We start from the raw sequence: 20,421 nt of genomic DNA, 5'->3' as shown, positions 1-20,421 counted from the left end.
TATGTTTGTTAAAATAATGTCACTTGAATTATTCATTAATGAAAATCTGGTTTATAGGGTAAGGTTGCAGCTGGGTTCAGCTAGGTTCAGATCCTGACTGCCTCATCAGTAAAATACGGATGGTGACACAGCCCATTATCGCTTACCTTTAAATCTCTTACCTGTAAGCTTCCCGATTTTAGAAAGAAGAGTACATACATAGAAAGAAGAGTAGTGGCCTACAATTAAACAGTGTCTCCCACTTTTAGTATACAAAAGATAGAAGATAAATAAAATGTGTAATAAGCTTTCCCTCAGAAACAAGTAACCATATAAGGCAGGAAGTTACCCTTTTTTAGGAAGCTGACATAACCTGGATTACAGAATCTACCAAGGCTGATCTCAGTTTTCTAAAACCTTATATGTAAGTATTAGCAAACTGAATCTATCTTTTTTCCAAAAGTAGGACCATAGTAATAATAGCAGTGAGGAAAACAAAGTTGTTCCTCTGTTTGTTTGAAACAGTTTATTACTTTATTAGTTTTATCAGTTTTATTCAGTGTGTCAGATAGGATTAAGTGCTATAAGAAGTATAAAACCAGATAGAGATACAGGGTATAGGCTGTCTTCTGAGGTGTTGTGGAAGGCTTCTATGGTAAGGTGACATTTAAGTGAAAAGGAGGGAGAGCCATGAACATGGAGGGAAGAAAGACGAGGAAAGTCACTGGCAATTTTAAGTGCGGATTTGGCTTACCTTTTAAGTCTCACTTATGGCATTTGGTGGCATGGATTGTACAGGCAGCTGGATTTGCTAAAAGATTAGAATGGGGTGAGGAGGATGAGGGGGAGAAAATTTGTCAGAGGAGATCCTAGGCTTTTTGGCTGAAGTGAAAGACAGCTAGTGACCTTAATGAGCAGTTTTGGTAGAGGTGAGTTCAGAAGAGAATGGGAAATGGCATTTTACTGTAAAAGGCAAGGGAAGGAAAGAAGAGTTTTGAGTTTTTTTGCTTTAAATAACATTTACTGATGGGAATGATTCCTGTTAACATATTAGGAATAACATATTCCTAATATGGAATTCCTAACAGGAATAACATATTCCTGTTAACATGATCTCATTTGATTGAAAATAATTTGATATAATTCAACATTTCTTCATGATAAAAAAACTCTTCAGTAGACTATGAATAATAGGTTGGGATAGCAAAGCCCTATCACAAGGTAATTAATGGCAAAATATTAGAAGCATTATCTTAAAAGTGAAGACAGCAGCTCTCATCGCTGGAAGAAGAGCCATTGGTTATATGCCAAGGAAAGCAATGTGGCTAGATCTCTGTTTTGAAAGGAGTTTCCTGTAGGCACTGTATGGTGGAGGGGAGGCTTTTAAAATGCTGACTATGCCTAATGTATTTGAGAATATCCACCTATGAATTTCTAAAAATGCTTATCTAGAAAACATTTCTTAAAGGAAAAAAACCTCAGCTTTTTGGTTTTCTACAGAAAACCAAAGCTAGTCAGGAATGCAAAGGTGGCTTCTGAATGCTACAAAGTTGCAGTTGGTCACCCACAGGCGGCAACTGACACACCCTAAATACTTTTCCAAGAAAAAAATTTATAGTTACCACGTAAAAGTTGACAGTTTAAAAACCACATATCTAGCTTCTCTGGAAAAAGGATAGGTGAAGCTAAATCTGGACTCACGCTCCAATAAGCTGAGCGACAAGCATAGCGTGTTTTCCAGTGTGCCCCAGTCCACCCAGTCTGTTCATATACACTGCCTGTCTGCCTGGCCCCTGCTGGCATTTGAGCTTGTTATCCCTGCACTACCCCCAATATTGTGCATGTGAGGTTGATGGTTAACAGCCTCCTGTGTTAATCAACTAAGACCGGGGTGTCCAATCTTTTGGCTTCCCTGGGCCACACTGGAAGAATTGTCTTGGGTGACACAAAATACGCTAAGGATAGTTGATGAGCTCAAAACAAAACAAAACACCTCATAATGTTTTAAGAAAACTTACAAATGTGTGTTGGGCCACATTCAAAGCTGTTGTGGGCTCTGGGTTGGACAAGCTTGAGCTAGGAGAAACTATCCAAAGAATTCTTAACCTTTATCCTGTCTCTAGTAGCTTTAACTGGTACAGCTTGTTTTCTGAAAGTCTTAATTTTCTGCTTTTATTCAAGAAGGTTACTTCACAATATGAAAATAAGATTATGAAATGATGCTAAAACAGTTATACATAGTTCCTTTTTCATGTTGGTAAATGTTTTTTGAAGATGGAAACAATCTTATTTTTAACCCTGGTTTCAGTCAAAATTAACTATCCTAGTGTGAAATGATATCGCCAGGATAAACTATCTTTTGTGATTATTTTTAAAGCAGAAATGCCAGTTTCTCTTACCTCAGTAAAAGTTGATTTTATAGCAAATCTATCGAGTAAGAGAGAAATATTTTAAAGCTATGTCAAATTATGGTAATCTATTTCCTGTATTAGAAATAACAGCTTTAGGTCAATTTTTAAGCTATTAAAAAACAGTGTCTCTTAGGACAGAAACAGTGTAAAAACCACTTTTGTTAAGCACCCAACTTTTACCTGCCACAGATGGCTAGAAGGATGCCTACAACTTGATCACTAAGCATGCAATACTCAATACACTTAGGATTTTGTGACTGAACACATTTGGTCTTTTATAACCTGACCAAACATTAACTGATAAAAGGCTACTAAATCATTAGCAAATCATTTCTGTAATTTCATATTCTGAATTAGTCCTTGGTGCTGCTGTTAACCTAATGTTTTTAAGATGAACAGCTGACAGTTGAAATATCTGCCCCCATGATTATGGGGGAAAAAGCGTGGAGGGAACTATGATAATCCCTGACCTTCCCAATGCTACATAAACTTGTAGTTGCTGGTAACAAACCTGTGCCTCCACCATGGCAATGGGGGAGTGGGGTAAAATCCCCATCTGGATAACATGAAAAGCTCTGATAATCACTAGTTTTGGTTTCAAAGCTGTAGAGCCACAGATTTGCATTATGCTTGTGTTTCTGAAGGAATACAAAGGCTATCAGGAATTTGTAGCAATCTGATCCAGGCCATTTTAACCTTGACATACATGGTCAAAGGGTATAACCTTTTTTTTTTTTTTTTTCATTTAAAAATATCTTACAGTGGCATAACTTTCCCTGTACAAATTGGGTTTAAGAAACAAAAGGGACAATTTGCTAATCAATGATGAGCCTTTAATCCAACCATTATATATCCCCTTTCCATCCTTAGATCCCTTGAAGAGACCATTTAGTTAAGACTACCAACAGGTGACACCCTGACCTCCTTACCAACCTTGCCTTTTAGAGGTGACCAGAGACCTGTGCTTTTCCAAAGTACTGTTATACATGTAATTAGTATAATATCAATGTGGGGAAACTCTACCTTTGGATTTTGAGGACTGTGCTTTTCTTGAAACCCTCTGGGTTAGAGACTGTTTATTCATATGCACCTCAGGAACTTGAGGCCAAGATGAAGTTCACTGTTTCTAGTCCTTTGCTTGTTCTCCTGGCCATTATGTTTCCACCTTCATTCAAAATGCCTTCTCTTTGAAGCTGCTTATAACCCAGCAACACCATCAACTCACTGTGCTCACTGTCCTCAATCACACATCTCCAAGTCACTCTCCCCTCTTCCATGCAAATCATCCCAGAACCAAGCAACCCTAATTTGAAATGGACAACCTATACAACACCCTTGGCTTCACAGTTCCTCAGCCTGAATTCCAGTGCTCTTTTCCTCCATGCTGCTTCTGTCCACTGCCATGGTTTCCACCCAGGAATCACAAGCACCTCTGGCCAGTTCTGCTTTTGAAAATAATACTGGAATTCCAATTCCTCTGGCCAGTTCTGCTTTTGAAAATAATACTGGAATTCCAATTCCTCCATTCCCTGTCCTATTCCTAAAAGTGCTGTATCACTTTGATAACTGGCCCCTGGATCTCACCTTGTAGCCCCTCACTTTTATTGGCCATATGGAATTAAATGTGGACTTTGCTCTGTGACCCTGAACAAATCAATTGTCTAATCATAGAAAAAGTTACCTGGAAGGAGATTCCTAAGACCTAACAAGAAGGTAATTCCAGTCAAACCAATGTCTTAAGAGCACCTGCATAGATTCTACATGGTTGGCTTCTAGTTCTCTTCCCTGAATACCCAGTTCAGACCATCATCAATCACTGAGCCACATCTTCACTCTTTGGCAATCTCCCTGCTCAAGTTCTATCTTTTCCACCCAACCAATACATGCTGTTCCAATTATCCTGGAGAAAACAGCAGGGTAATAAAACATTAACTAAATAGGTAGATAGCATTGGTAATTATGATGGAATTGACTCAAAACATCTAACCCTGTAAACCATCTCAATGCCTTCCCTTACCTCTCTTTTTACTCTAGTGCTCTTCTCCATTTGTCTTCATGAAAATAGTCTTCTCCAAGGTTTTGTCCTGGGTTTTCTCTCTGGGCCATGAAGGATGGGCTTCAGGTTTGTGATATCCTGGAAGCGGAATATAAAAATGTGGTGTGCCTGTGCCTTGGTCAGACAGGATGCATAACTTCATGTGACTCCTGGAGTCTGAGGAGGGAAAAAATTAAGAATCACTGTTCTGACAGACCTGAATTACCCTGGATCTGCCACCTATTCGTTGTGGGACCTTAAGCAAGATACCTTCTTAGGAGTTCCAATCAGTATGATTGGAATCAAAATACCTGCCCTATGAGGGCTTAGTAAAAGAGAGGATGTATATAAAATGCTTGCCACAGTATCTGGCATATTAAGTACTTCACTAGAGAAGTATTATTTTAACATAATAATAAGCCAAATCGAATAGCTACTTAATTTTCCCAGGTAAACTCCATCTACCCTTATGACCTCATTGATGATCTAAAACTGAAAGACAACTCTCCATCTTTATTTTCCAGCTCAAACCTCCCTCCTAAAGTCCAACCAGCCTGTACAGTCAGCTGGGCACTAAACCAGAATTTCCCACCAGCAGCTCAAATCTATCGTTATGTCTTTTTCCTTCTCTGTTACCATATCGCACATTTCACTTAAAGCTCAATTGGTTTGGCCAAGCTAGAAACCTGAAGTCTTCTTAGACTCACTCTTCCCTTTAATGTTGAACAGAGTTAGAACCTCAAGGCTTGTTGGTTCTACTTTTTAAAGATTTCTGAAATCAGTATCACTTATCCTCACAGTCAGCCTTCGTTTGGAAACTTAATAGCTCTTACCTGGATTACAACAGCTTTGTAACTTATTTTTGTCCCAAGGTTCTCACCTGTTGATTCTGTCTTCCATTGTTATTGGAGGGCCATAGATGGCAGAGATGTTTTTTTCACAAAGTATTAAATTATAAGTGATTCTCCCCTTCCCCCTGGAGACTTTTTCTTTGGCTGATAGCCTCACTCTCCCTTACCTCCTAAGAGATATTCTGGTCCATGGTCTTTGGATGCAGAAAATGAGGATAACAAGTGCCAAGAATTACAGCCTTACAAGGTGAAATACTACTTTAATTAACTTCCATTAACAACAGGAGCAAGAACTTCTTACAGAAAGAGACGACTAAGAAAGGAGTGAGAAGGGAGAGGAACTTAGAGTTGATTTAGGGGAGTGCTTTTCGTTAGGACTGGGGACAGGGGCAGGTAAAGACAGATCTTTGAGGCAAAAGAGAGTGAGAATGCAAGACATGGGGAAAGAGACTTAAGTGCTCCTATGCTTTTCCACACTTTTCAGTACAGATTTGAATGGCTTTGACTTTTGGCAGCTGCACAGTGCCAGGACTCGACCATGAAATATCTCTGGGCTCTGACAATTACATTTGGGTTAATCTAAGCCTGATCCCATGTGTTCCTGGAAGAGAAGCCCCATGACATTCAAAGTCCTTGACAATCTGACACCAGCTTTTCTAACCCTATAAGGCCCTTCCATCCAGCAAACTTCCTGCAGAATTATTCTCTATCCCTCACATGTTCATACCCATGCTCGACGCATTTGCTCTCTCTGCCTAGAATCTTACTCTTGTCTGCCTTTCTGCCTGGTTAAATCCCACATACGCCAAGATCCAACACTGCTAAACCCCTTTCCTTGAGTTGGGATCATCTTGTTATGCAGGGCCGGGATACCTGCAAGGGAATGGAATTAAAAAGGTTAAGAGATTGAGCAGTTGAACCTTTTCTTGGGAGGTTTGAGGACAAGCCATAGTGAAAGGATTTACCTACAGAGAGCACCTCATTATTAGATTTGTGGAAAGTACTGAGTGGGTGGTTGACTCAAGTAAGGAGGGAATGGGAGGTCCACAGGGCAGTAGGAACTGAAGCCAACATGACTCTTTCATATCAGGTATGGACATTCTTGCTAACACACAGCGGTTCCTCCTCTTATTTTAAGCAACAAAAATAATTTATCAGAATGGTTTATTTGCAAACAGTAAAAATGTCTGGATTTCTAGAGGTAAATGATTATGCTGTGTTCCAAATAATACTAAAATGCACTTGTATTGCCAGTAAGGGAGGTATGTAAAAGAAAGGAAGAGATTAGACCGGGTCTGGATAAAAAGCTTATCTTAAACCAAAACTACATGTCATCAAATTTGCACCTAAGTACAAACAGAATGTGTTTCTCAATCCATCAACTCCCTCTTGTTTCTTTCACAAACATGCAAGGCCAGAATACAGTAATGTTCACTGTTTACACAGTTACTAATTTATCCAAAGCAAAGCTTTGTGCCCCCAGATGGAAACATCCTCAGGCCTTAGAAGTATTTAGCTTATATAAGAGGAAGGCTAAATTGAAGGGGCTTCACAAGGGTGTTCCATGCCAAAAGTGATGAAAAGTCAGAGTAGACTGAAAGGGTTTAGTATCACAACGAGGCAGAAACATGTACAATATTTCATGCAGCCAACCTTATTTATTGAGAAGTCCTAATTTTATTGCCCGTTTAGTAACATGTTTGTTCCACAAGCTAATTTCTTATAAAGCAAAGCACAACCTTTTCTTATAAATAGTATAAATTATTTTATTTACAGAAACTTGTTACAAAACAAATAGACTATATATTTCTTCTCTTTTAAATATCCAAAGTAATTTTCTATCCCTTGACATTTGTTCATGTTCTATACAGCAGCCAACACAAAGTCCAGCTGAGATGCTCTTGATTATGTGTACAAATTATCAAACTATTCACACGTTTTTAACACAGGAGATTGCTTTTATAACCAAGCTCAAAAAAAAAAAAAAAAAAAAAGCAAAATGCTTTCAAGGCCCTACATTCACACTGACAGTAAGTAGTGCTCATTTAAAGTATCTGAAAATGTAAAATGTTTTGCACAAAATGTAAAAGTGATTATTATCTGCTAAACAAACTTTTAAGAATATTTTTTCAAAGCCCAATCGCCCCAAACCCCCTGGACAGAATGAGCGACATTAAGAAATTCCTTGGCAACAGAACTCTTGCAGGAAGACAGCTGCCTTTATAAGTTACATTTTTCAAATTATACATTTTTTTCAATGTTCTCAGAGGTACTTCTTTGTATTATATTTTTGGAATACAAAATATTTTAAATATTTTAAATTGTATTTCATGAGTGAATAACAAAACGGACACATCGTGTAAGTTGCTGGCTGACAAAAAGATCTGTAACCCTTGGTGCCACCAGGCAATCCATCACCAATTGAATTACTATGAACCAAGAGGTCTTAATTTTAAAATACCTTATAAAATTACCAGCATTGGTGGTTTTCAACTCCTCCCCTAAAATTTTAGAAACAATATTTAGGTGGAAAAAGCAAACTCCAAAAGTTCAACTGAACATTCAAGTCTTTTTAAAGAGATTCTGTCTAAGCTTAAAACTAGTTTCAGGCACTTTCAGTTTTTTCCATTAGTTTTAAACCACATCACATACTAACATACATGTGCTCAGAGTATACACACACGCACAGGCACACACACACGCAATCACATACTCCCACACATAAAATACTAACAAAAGAAAAGCAGTGTGTCACTTAGTTACATGTAGTCTATCGGGAAACCAGGCAACCAGGAAGAAGCAATGCCCACTTCATCTGTATGAATCCACTCCCGAGACACTAAAAGGGACAAAGACTTTTCACAGAACAGAGGCATCCCTTAAAACTGTAAAGGAGGCAGGTTCTAGAACTATTGGCTTGGCAGTGAACCACTTCAAATTATAAAAAGGTATTTACTTTTATTAATTAATAAATAAATACTAGATGATCTCAATTGTACCAAAACAGGATATCAGAAAAAAAGACCTGTGCAAAAATACATATTTAAATATGTACAATTCATTTTTAACAAAATATGTCTTCTGAAATAGGGATACTTCCATATTTATAATAGAACAAGAAATTCCAAAATAAAGATACAAAAGTAGGTTTTGTATAATTCTTTGTTCATCATTGCAGCACTTTTTTTTTTTTTTTTTTTGTAGGTTAAGAAAACTGCAGGAGTTGTCATGAAATTCTATTGGAAAGAATATAAAAATTATCTTGGTTTTAAATTGATACCAAAGTCTGTCTAGAAACAACCCAACCACTGCAAATTTGGTTTTTGCAAGTTAATTTAATTCAAAAAATACTTGTACTCCCATGTTTTAAATGGTCTTAATTATTCATCATCATAAAAAGTAGTTGTAGGAGAAAATAAAATATTTGAACAACAGTCTAAAATTTAATAGCACTGTTTAGAATAGGTCTGTTTGTGGCAGGCAGAATCCAAAATGGCTAATTTCCTAATCCCGATGCTCTGTGTATTACCGGGAGAAATAATGAAATTCAGTTAAAACCTCAGTCTAAGAAATCAAATGTTCAATACTTGCTAATCTAAATATCTACATTAGTCTGAATCAACTTGTTATTGTGGATCCTATTCACATCTTTCGGAACAACATGATTGATCTGTAAATTCCATTGCTAAAGGCAACTTTATTTATAACCATCAAGTCCTCTTGGCTCTGAAAATAAATTCTACCCATACCCCATTGCACTTGTCACCAAGGAATCAACTAGGTACGTTCTGATTCCCTCTCACCTCTCTCTTCCCCGACTGGGATGGAAACCAGACTGATTTCTCCCAACTATGCCAAACTGGCCCATCCATGCCCTCTCCTCACTAAGCTCTCCTGTAGTATCATTTTAAAAACATTTACTGATTGATTGCATAATAATTGAACAAGATACTGTTCTCTCCTTCCTTTAAAAAAATCAGTATTTTACATCAATTTATAGCTAAAGTATCTGCATAAAGTTTTTGTTTTCTTACATAATAAGAATAATTCTGTAGCAATTCACATTATTAGGCTGGTAACCAAGTTTATTCATTCTACCTGTTGTTGACTTGAAATTCCCTGAAACTGAAGTTTGAAACCCAAGAACTGTAGGAAAAAAAGAATGTACTGACTGGCTCTCATCAGGCCCTGGCCAGGGCAACAATCAGCGCCTTGGAAATTTTACCCTGTGTTCGGCAACTTCGTGTATTCTTCTAAGCAACAGTGCCTGTTACTCATGTCAGGAGCCTGTAGTGGTGGAAGCACCCATTTAAAGGCTCCGGCTCGTCCCGGAATTCAATGACACCTTCTCCAGGCAATGCTGTTTTAACATATTAAGGTATTTAAGGGTGGGGGGTGGGGTACTAGAAAAAATATCCTAGAGGGCTCCAAAACTCTCAGGAAGATGGCTGGTATAATCCCAAGAAAGGAGGGTGTGTGTCAGGGCAATCCTATACACGCATCACAAAAGACCTTCAGGTCAGGACTTACATTCTCTCCAACTCCCTTTCCTTGGTGTCTGCTCTCGTCCCCAACCACATCCAAATAAACATCTGAAGTGGCATGAAGGGGAGTGCATACAAAAACACACAATGCCAGAAGTGCTTGAAGCAGAAATCTACACTTAGTCCCAGGACAGTATCCAAAGAGAAAAACAAGGGTAATGCAGAGAGTGCCTTGGAAACATTTAAGTGTATCTAATAATGTCACTTTAAAAGGTGACTTTTAAAAATAGACCAGGTAGGACAACCAACCCAATCTGCCATACTGTTTACTATGAAAACTTAAAGGATTAAGAAAACTTCATCTCTTTGGAAATCTTGAAAAAAGTTTTTTCTCCCTATAGTGATTTTAACTTCCTCACTCCCACCCTCCCCTGACCCAATTTGGCCTTCCTTTCTCAAAACTAGCTTGCATTTTCTTTCTTCTTAAAAAAAAAATCACACAGAATTGCTTTTGTATCATGAAAAGCCTCCAAAATGATTTACACTTGCTGTCTGGGCATCAAAAATTTCAAACCAGTTTGTAAGTTAGAAACTTCTGACAGCTTCTTTTCCCAAATTACTCTCAAAAGGCTGGGCTATTTTGTCATGGTGCCTTGGGCTAACATCTATATTTCATTCCTGGAACATTGCTATCAAAATCTAAAGCCTAATTCCCTTCTTCAGAGGGTTGCTCGGGATGCAGCCCTCTGTTCTCTGGAAGGTTTCTGGTCTCCAGTTAAGGTGCCTAAGTGCTGGAGAGTGACCTACAGATGACAGTGTTAAAAAAAATGGTAGTAAAAGGAAGGAGGGAGAAAGGTCTACAGTAACGCTCTTGCCAAAACATTCTTTTGCCCAGCCAATCTACTTGAAGAGTGGCTCTGTGATATACTGCAAGTTAAAAAACAAAACAAAAACAAAAACTTCTCACAGATTGGTAGCAAGCAGTTCAGACCACTTTAACACTGATAAAAGCAATTCGGTGGCTGAACTTGATCCAGTGTCCTTTATGAGTACTCACTGCTAGAGACATAGCTTCAGGGAAATCCTCGTTAAAACAACAGCCCGGCAGGTTTCTACCCTTGAGGCCCACAGGAGGTTGGGAAAACAGACTCAAAGGCATCGTGGAGTCCAGAGTGCTGAGTGGAGGTGTAACTTGTCCTCAAAAGTGTCCGCATTATTCCTCCCCGTGCTATTTTCAGCTGTCAGGGACGTGCCTTTGGCTTTCAAAAAAGAGGGGGTGGGGAAATAATGAAATGGTAAGTAAGCGTTTGTACACTGCACTCTATTGATTCTAAACAAGAATATTCCAAAGGCTGCACGCTACTAAAGTCTCCATTGACTGAGTGACACCAGGAACAGTCAGCTATAGATTTTGTTCTTAGCTTTCAAATGCCTTCACTACTACTGGGCACAATCATTGCAAAGATTCACTTCTAGCCAATTGGCTAGAAGAGTTGCAGGCCTGGGTTTCTAACTTAGAGAAAAGGCTCTTATGTTTGCCTTTTGGTTTTATTTACTGATTTTGTGTCCTTGAAGGTATTCCAGTGCTTTTGTGTCCTTGAAGGTATTCCAGGTTGTTAACTGAGAAGGGAACAAGGTCAAGGGCTAGCACACACAGGTGTGACAGTTCGCACTCAAGGCAGTGCCCATGCTGGGGAGGAGAAAACTCTGGCATTCACAGTGGGCTTTTACATCTTTGGTGGCACAGGCCATGAACAGACTCTTGGGGGTGCCTACCCAACCCCATCATCTCCTAGGCTTCCCAGCATGTCCCACTCTTCATCCCCTTGTTTAGAAAACTTCAACTAGCCCAGTTATTTTTGTTTTAAAGGCAGCTCCACAAGGAACAGCAAGTAGAGGTCCCTACTTTTGTAACAGCAGCATTCTTTAAAGCATTTTGGGGTCATGAGTCCCTTTGAGATTCTTATGAAAGCTATACGATAAATGAACAAAGACACAAAAATGTGCAATACTTCTTGGGGTTCAATGATCCTTTGATCGCTAAGCAAGCACCCCTGCTCTTGCCCCAGGATTTGTGTAGCATAATAAAAAGTATTCCTCTGCACAGAGAAAATCTCTCTCAAACACAAACTTAAGTGGAAACTGATTTTAACTGATTTTAAGGAAAAAGCCCAAAGTTAGGCTGTCTGTGTTGTTCTAGTAAGACATGGTGCCACTACATGGTAAAAATCAAAGGTGGCAAAATGGCAGGTCATGAGCCAAAGATGGCCCACAGATACACAGGCTATACCAGATTAAAGAAGAGAAAAAAAAGTGTGTGTGTATATGTGTGTGTATACATATATATACACACACACATATATCTCAACTAAATTTCACATGCAAGTCCAGATCTGCAGCCTCTCTTTAAAACTGGTAACAAATGTCTGGAAGCAGCTGCTCCATGTCCCCCCAATTTCTAGTAGGCACTGTCAATCTCTGCTGTGCCCCACCTGGCCCCCCCCTTCTGTCCTTTTTGTTACTTGTGGGCATTAAGATCTACACTCCTGTCTAAATGAAGACAGTGTGCTCACTAATACAGATGTGAGATGGACATTACAGCACAATGGAATGCCCCTTCCGTGGGGATCATGTCTCTCTCAAAGACGGTGCGTTGAAGAATCGGCACACCATGTCTTCTGTGTTTATATTGGACTGTTATGCTTATAAACTGTAATGAGTAACTACAAACCAAGAAGGAAAAGCACACTTCTCATTTGTCCAGGAATCCTATGATCAGAATGCCAAACAACATATAATAACCCATAATGTATGCAGCTAGTTAAATTCACAAATATTTTCCCCATACCTTTGGCAATGGGTGTTAATTCACCCAAATATTAGAGGAAAATTGTATCACACTAAGAAAATACTAAGAAACTTCTTGGTATTTTCTGAAAAAGTCCTAACCTGGCTGGCATTTGAGTTAAGTTCTGAAGACGAGGAAGGGGAAAAAAAATCATGAAAAAGAGCCTCACATTTTAAGTCAGGGCTCTGGGGTGATGTTGCTGAAATTCCTGTTCGTAAGCAAGGTGAGGAGATATCCTGATGAATAAAATAACAAGATGAGAGATGAGCTGGAAGTTAGAGCAAAGGAAGCTGGAAGAAACAGCTACAGGTGAGGTCAGTAACAGGCAGAAGAGCTGGGACGAGACAAAAATACAGCCTAAGAGAGAAAGTCATGGTTAATTATGAATCCCACAACCACTTAGCCACTTCTCTACTGATGGGTTCATATGCAGACTTCTTTTTAACTATGAGCTTGGAATGAGATTTCAGTCTTCTGCTATGCCCATACTGAATCCTGTTTTCCTGCCTCCCTCAAAAACGGGAAGAGAAAATATGGGGTGAGATTTAACCAGAATATCTGAAATTCTTTTGAGAGGGAAAAATAATAAATGCTCTTTTTTTTTTTGAGACATAGTCTCATAGGCTAGACGGAGTGCAGTGGCGCGATCTTGGATCACTGCAACTTCCGCCTCCCGTGTTCAAGCAATTCTCCTGCCTCCGCCTCCTGAGTAGCTGGGATTACAGGCGTGCACCACCACACCCAGCTAATTTTTGTATTTTTAGTAGAGACGGGGGTTTTACCATGTTGGCCAGGCTGGTCTTGAACTCCTGACCTCAAGTGATCCACCTGCTTCAGCTTCCCAAAGTGCTGGGATTATAGGCGTTAGCCACTGCACCCAGCCTCATTTTAAATCTTAAATCACCCCTTTCTAGATCAGTTTGATTTTAGCGCAGCTTTCCTCAGCGGAACATACTAAAGAACCACTATCCAGGAAACAATGCCTGCTTCCTTCCTTAAAGCCTCGAATGGCACACACTTCACAGCATTGGGATAACACATTACTGGCTATTTCATAAAGGGACTACCCTCCAATTATGATTTTGCTGTCACAACCGATGCTTTCTGCAGCTCTACTAAAAACGCATTACTGTAGTTTCTTTACTGAAGAACATCTTCCAAAGGCACCAGAAATTCTGGCAGAAGAGCCTGTTTTACCTTCATATGGCCGTGAATCTTTTTTTTTTTTTTTTTTTTTTTTTTAAGAAGACACCATGAAGCTGAATATCTGTTTACAAACCAACCAACCAACCCAACCAAACACATTTCTGAGCTGGCAAAAGATCTTAAGGGAGAAGAAATGGGCATTCCCATGGGGCTCACAGTCCATTTCCTACCTGATGAAGGAGGGAATTGTTCATCAGTCCTTGTGCCCCTGGGATGGTGCCTGTGTGTTTCATGTGGACGTTGTTCATGGCTGGCACTTTGGCAACCTTTGTGGGTTTGCTGCTGCTGTTGTTGATGCTGCTCGAGCTGGGTGAGCACTTTCTTTTCTTTCCTATGAGTTTGTCTAGAGGAGTGTGTGAGTGGGAAAAACTGCCGTGGGAGTTGACAGGCAGTTCATTGGACTGGTGAATGAATGGCCCAAGAGAAAGAGTAGAATCACTGCTGTTCACCATCACACTCATCCTCTTGATGGATTCAGCAGGGCTCCCGGTGGGGGGGCCCCTCCCTGACTGGTCATGCCGAGCGTTCACCGCATTTGCTTTATTCGTCACACAGTTGAGGCCGATGCTATGGGAAGATGTTACCGTTGAGGGGTAGGGAGGCCCAGAGTGAGCCACACAGTTTTTCCTAAAAGACTCCATGGAATGAGAAGAAGAGGAGGAGGAGGAAGAGGAGGAGGAAGAGTGAACCAACAGTGGGGAACTGTTTTTGCGTTTCTTTCCTGAGCCGCCACTGGTACTGCTACTGGCATTTTGACAGTTAGTGCTGTTACCAGAAGACTCCTTGGGCCTCAAAGATTTGCTGGATTTCAATTTCTGAGGTTTCCTGGACATGGGGGAGGAAGGAACCGAGGAAAGGCCAGAGGGCGTGGAAGGGGATGAGGATGAAGAGGACACTTGTCTGGACTGCATACTGCACACAGGATCCATCACCCCTGAAGCAGCAGGCTGTGCATTTAGTGTGGTTCCATGAGCTGGTACCGATTTGCTATTTGGGGAGATGCAGGTAGATGAGAGCAGGACTGGGGATGTAGAGACGGTGGCTGCTGCCAGATAGCTGACTCCACATTGTGATGTCGGCACAGAGTTTGTCCGGTGAGGAATACGTGTGGAGATGGGTGAGGTGGTACTGGGCACTGGTGGGATTTTCCTGAAAAAAATTAGAGGACAGTGAATGACACTGACCACAGCCATTCACAGAGACTTTCAGATGGCACCACCCTCTTTGCTTGTGACAAAGAGAAACCATCCACATCAAAGCAATCACTCTGAACTACAAAGCCAATCCTGTCACCTCTCTCCTTCAAATTCTTTAATGCCTTCCTGGGGCTCTTACAGAACTGTATGTGTGCAACTCCCCGCTGCTATTGCCCCAGCCTCTAGCTCCACCTCCCACCCCCAACGCCCCTGTTCCCTGCTTCCAGCCACTGTACTTCCTTATATTCTGAGAAAATGCCATGACCCAATACCCCAACTTCTGCTCATCCTTTAAGTGTCGGATTGCTAATCACCAAATCCTCTGCAGAGAAGGTCATCCCCAGCTTAATTACCGTTGCAGTCCTAGTGTTCAGCACAGTGCAGGAAACACAGAAGGCACTGAATAAATGTCGAGAGAAGTCAGGAATGAATGAGAGAAAAGGAAGGGTGCAGCTAATTAACAGCAACTGCTAGGTCATAACTGTTGGCCTGAACAAGGGAATAAAGCCCCACAGTATCAAGGGATATTCAGCATGGTGTTGTAACAATGGATTCTGTTAAGAATGTGTGGGCAAGGTATTTATTAGGGGATGCGGAAACCATCTAAATTCAAACCAGGGAGGGTCTCCTTTTATTTTAGCTCTGAATCTTAAATGTGACAGTAACAAAATTTCAAAAACTTCTTTGGCAGAATTTAAACCGAGGTGGCAGAAGAGAAAAAGGCCTGACTGGAAGGCAAGTGCCAGGATTGCCTTGATCCTGACTTAAGGGGTAGCCCTGGCTGACCTGGCCACTACCCCAGTGAGAGAGCTGGCCTAGACTGCTGCCCAGGTGATTTCCAGATGCTTTTAAAGACTACTGTTATTAATAAAATGAATTAATGACTGCAAGTATTTGCAAATGCTTTAAAAATCCCATTCGGCCAGGCGCAGTGGCTCACAACTGTAATCCCAGCACTTTGGGAGGCTGAGGCTGGTGGATCACTTGAGGTCAGGAGTTTGAGACCAGCCTGGCCAACATGGTGAAACCCCATCTCTACTAAAAATACAAAAATTAGCCGGGCATGGTGGTGTGCACCTGTAATCCCAGCTACTTAGAAGGCTGAGGCAGGAGAATCGCTTGAACCGGGGAGGTGGAGGTCACAGGGAGCTGAAATCACACTACTGCACTCCAGCCTTGGTGACTGAGTGAGGCCCTGTTTCAAAAACAAAACAAACAAACAAAAAAACCCAAAACCCCGTTCAAGGGTACAGCTCTGGCCTGATGTTAGTGCTTCTCAACTCCAGCTGTTGCACATTACAGTCACCTGTGGAGCTTAAGCCACATCCATAACGATTACACCAGAGTCTCTGCGGGGAGTGGGGACAGACATCAGTCATTTCTAAATCTCTCCAGGGGATTCTAATGTGGAGCCAAGATTGAGAGGCTAGGCTCTCTCTACCCGCACTACTCATAGAGGAGGGTGGCAGGCAGTGTCATTAATTACCTGAGAGGTTGGTTAGGAAAACTGAGTTCCTGGGCCCCACCCTAGAATGATGCATCAGAAGCTGCATGGCAACAAGGCCCCTGGGTGATTCTGGAGCATTCAGAAGCCCTGCTCTAAATGAAGTCCAGGCCCTACTGCTCATTGGGAGCAGTGGCTTCTCATGACCACCAGGTGGCTCAGGAAGCCAGGGCCTAAAGACCAGGCTGCCTGGAACCAAATCTCGAGGAAAGGAAAAGCCTTCTAGAGCAGGGAAGGATGTGGATCTCTCCAGGAGGCAATCACAAGTTCCTCTTAGAAAAGCTCTTTTAAGTAGTTAATTACTCTTTTGTGTATAAAGAGGCAAAGTAACAATATGTACTCATACTGACTTGTGTTTGCATAAATAAACTATGTAGAGATACATAAAAAATAATAAAAATGTCTGTGGGGGCTGGGTGGAAAACAAGCATGTAGGAGACAGGAGGACTCAGGGTTTTCAATGTATGCCTCTTTATACTCGTTTTTCCTTTTTTTTTTTTTTTGAGACGGAGTCTCGCTCTGTCACCCAGGCTGGAGCGCAGTGGCGCGATCTCGGCTCACTGCAAGCTCTGCCTCCCGGGTTCACGCCATTCTCCTGCCTCAGCCTTGGTTTTCCTTTTTTAAGCCCAGTGATTGTATTACCATTTCAAAAAAAGTAAAAAAAAAAAAAAAAAAAAAAAAAATACACCAACAAAAATCTTTAAAAACCATCCCAGCCCCTTCTTAGGGAATATGGGATACTGGTCCCAAATCAACAGAGGACAAGCAGTTCACAGAAATCATAGAAGGTGGGCAGTGGCCTTTCAGGTTATGGCCATGCTGCAGAGAAAGTGCTGGTCTAATTTCACCACTGGCCTGAGACTCCACAAACTGAAGTTTACTCATTTCATACTCAATTCCCACCTCACTTACCTTCAATTTTACCACAATAACCCTGTAAGGAAGGATTTTGGGCTGAGCCAGTAGGGTGGGACCTGGATCACTTTGAAAGTTTCCTTGAGGGCTTCAAAGATGCCAGGTGAGAATAGTTCTCTGGATGAGAAGTGCTGAGCTCCCCAGAGAAAATCTCAGGGGCTGCCTGAAAAGGCCGCCAGCACTCCTATGTTGGGAGGCAACATGCACCAAGTTCCCATCTGCCCCAAGCCTATGTGTCAGCTCATTACTGAGCAACACGTCCCTTGTTGCTGTAGACTTTTTAAAAACCAATGGTCATGCTAATGGAAAGGGTTGGCTTCCTTCTCCCCGGAAGCAAGTAGGCAGCCTTCAGACAGAACAGAGTAGACAGCAGAGTCGACCTTATGATCCTGCTTTTTAAAAAGTTCACATCAAGAGGAAAGTCTCACTATACAAGCCACTAGGAACTGAAACTATCTTTGCCCAAACTGTTGGTCATGAGCCACATACCAACATAATGTGGATAAAACATTCAGAAATCCATTCTAAACTCTTAGGAGTACATTAAACCCATAGTTTCATGAGCTCAGTGTGCTTTCCAAGTCCCAATGGGTAGTCTGAAGAAATATGAAGTTGAGATTTCATGTATCTTAGGGAGTTCTGGTGTGGAAAAACCCCTGCAGAACCCCCAAAACCAGTCCCCTGATTCTGTGTCTAGCCAGGGACAATGTTCCTTCATAAAGAAGAACCTCTTATCTAGCAAGAACCAGAAAGAAATATGAAAAAGAAAAGCAGAGTAACAGTGCTCTGAATCTGGTGTTCTAAGGAAACGGATGTAAGTCCTGCTAATGATCATGGAGATGGTTCTTTGGGTTGCAGACAATCCAAGGCCTCCGACCAGCGTCTGACTTTATTAGGAAACCAAGGCAGGGAGTCAAATGAATGTACTGGCAGAGTCCATTTAAGGAGGCACTAGTAAATAATGCCCAAACAGAGGATCTGGGATGGCCTGGGGATTACTGGACAGTCACTTTAGCAAAGCTTACTATTCACCAAAGTCACTCCCACCGAATACTAGTTCTCCAAGATGTTCCCCTAAAAAAGGTTCCGAGGTGAAAAGAGCTTGGGACATGTTCCACATTATACATGACATGACATTCCCTGCTTCAAGAGTTACAAAGCACAGTGCCCATTAAGGCTCTGATAAGTTCTGCAGTAAAAAACAGAACCTTTTTTTTTTTTTTTTACAGGAAAGGCTGAGTTAAACCTTTTTGGCCATGGAACTCTTCTTCCACTTAAAATCCTGTTTGGGAAGCATTAGGTACATAATATCACACAAGGTGTCTTAAATTGCAAACTGGAGCACATGGCTCCTCTACCTAAAACCTTCAACACTGAAACAATTTCAGTGTCACCTGGCCCCTGCTGGTTTCTTGGACCTCATCTTGTACTGTGCTCAATTTCTTGCTATTTCTTCAACAAGCTGTCTTTTCTGACTCAAGACCTTGACACAGCTGCTTCCTTCTGCCCAGAACCCATTCCTCCCTACTGTCCCAGTGACTGCTGTTTCTCATCCATCCTTCTCAGTTCAAGGACTGCCTCTTTCTTCAGAGAGGCTTTCCCTGAATCCCTCTGGCCTCTATATTTTCAGCTCTTTACTTGAAAACATGTTACCTCTAGGTTCAATTCCTGGCCCTACCACTAACTTGCTGCATGACACTGTATCTCAGTTTTGTCATCTATTAAAAAAACAAAACAAAAAAAAAACCAGGGGTGGGGGGAGGGTATAATCATGGTCACCTGACAGAGAATTGTGAATGTTAAGTATATTTAAGTTGTTTGGTGTATAGTTGGCTCTCACTAAGTCTTGGTGATTGTTATTGTTTCCATTCTGTCACTTAGGACAAGCTATCATCTCCTTATTCTTCTGTAGACTAGTTTTTTTCTCCCCTTACCCAATCCCAACTAGACTGTGAGCTCCATACATGTGGGAGTCCTTCTGCTTTGAATGCCAGCACCCAGAACAATATGCAGTTGTGGGGTAAATGAATGAATGAATGACAAGGCACCTTCTTCTCAGGGCCAAAGGCCAGTTTTGTTTAGTTAAGCATATCTTCATAACATTAGTCTCACAGGAAATAAAAGACAATGCAGCACTGTGTAAAGTCAGCTCCTCTCCCAAGAACAACAGGCACTCACTTCCATAGCTGTGCATTCAGATGCTTCTCCACCATGAGGTTGAGGGCGCAGCGAAGTCGATTCCACCTGGAGTCAAACACGTAATAGCCTCTTCCAATCTGCCGGCTCCCAAATGTGCAAAACTGCAAGAGAAAACATAGCCGCGTGCTTGCTGACTCCCACACTGGCATGCCCAGTCAGGGTTCTAGATCCTTCAGGAAAGGAGCTAATCAGGAAAGACAGAACTGTCTCTGAGTACCGGAGGCTGTGAAGCATGAGAGTGACAATGCCTAGCCCTGAGTGTCATGGAAGAGAAAGGGAAAAAAGCACGAGATGTCCCCTGTACAGAGTGTGTGCTGCCTCTGGGGCACCCTGTTTTGAACTTCTCTCACACCTTGACCGCGTCCCACACATACGGGCATGCCAAGATCCCTAGCGCGCCCCCCTGCAGTGCCCTGTCCATGCTGTGTGGGGAGGGTCAACGCGGGGGTGGACGTGGAACTTACAGATGCTGGCTGAGGATGATGACCTGAATAATTACAGTCCAGTTTTTCAACAGACTCTTCTTTGTCATCGCCTTCGCCCTCCTCACTGGATAACCGAGAAGCTGGCTCAGTGGCAGGCAGGGGAGGGTGTGGAGATTCATGGACTGGAGGAGGGTCAATGGGGGCACTCCCACCTTGCTGAGCAGGGCAGCCTGGAGGCCTTGGTGAGTAGAAAGTGCAGCACGGATCAGATCACACACCTGGGAATCAGCCACCTTAACTGAGATACAACAGTGTGTCCAAAACAACCTAGCAGAGGCCTGGGTTCCACCTCTAGCACTGGGGGAAAA

General features: G+C 41.6%; 1 protein-coding gene across 20 annotated transcripts in view; it reads right to left on the bottom strand.

The window, feature by feature from the left end:
* Positions 1 to 497: 497 nt before the first annotated feature.
* ATXN7 (ataxin 7) overlaps positions 498 to 20,421 on the bottom strand; it is a 145,330-nt gene continuing 125,406 nt past the window's right edge. For 8 of the 20 annotated variants that reach the window (XM_054680741.2, XM_016941443.4, XM_063806880.1 and 5 more), the window contains 5 exons: positions 20,093 to 20,291; positions 19,608 to 19,729; positions 13,985 to 14,963; positions 12,778 to 12,844; positions 8,215 to 11,019 (listed from right to left, as the gene is read on the bottom strand). In XM_054680741.2, the coding sequence (XP_054536716.1) occupies positions 10,910 to 11,019; positions 12,778 to 12,844; positions 13,985 to 14,963; positions 19,608 to 19,729; positions 20,093 to 20,291 (1,477 nt within the window). In that variant the 3' untranslated portion in view covers positions 8,215 to 10,909. Of the gene's footprint in view, positions 791 to 4,407; positions 4,603 to 6,043; positions 6,150 to 6,910; positions 11,020 to 12,777; positions 12,845 to 13,984; positions 14,964 to 19,607; positions 19,730 to 20,092; positions 20,292 to 20,421 lie in introns of those variants that run through there. The other 12 variants (XM_054680746.2, XM_009445773.5, XM_054680748.2 and 9 more) reach the window with 6 other exon arrangements.

The sequence above is a fragment of the Pan troglodytes genome, chromosome 2, assembly GCF_028858775.2.
Source record: "Pan troglodytes isolate AG18354 chromosome 2, NHGRI_mPanTro3-v2.0_pri, whole genome shotgun sequence".
Taxonomy (NCBI): Eukaryota; Metazoa; Chordata; class Mammalia; order Primates; family Hominidae; genus Pan; species Pan troglodytes.
The sequence above is the reverse complement of the archived record's forward strand: the minus strand, read 5'-3'. Positions and strand labels throughout refer to the sequence as shown.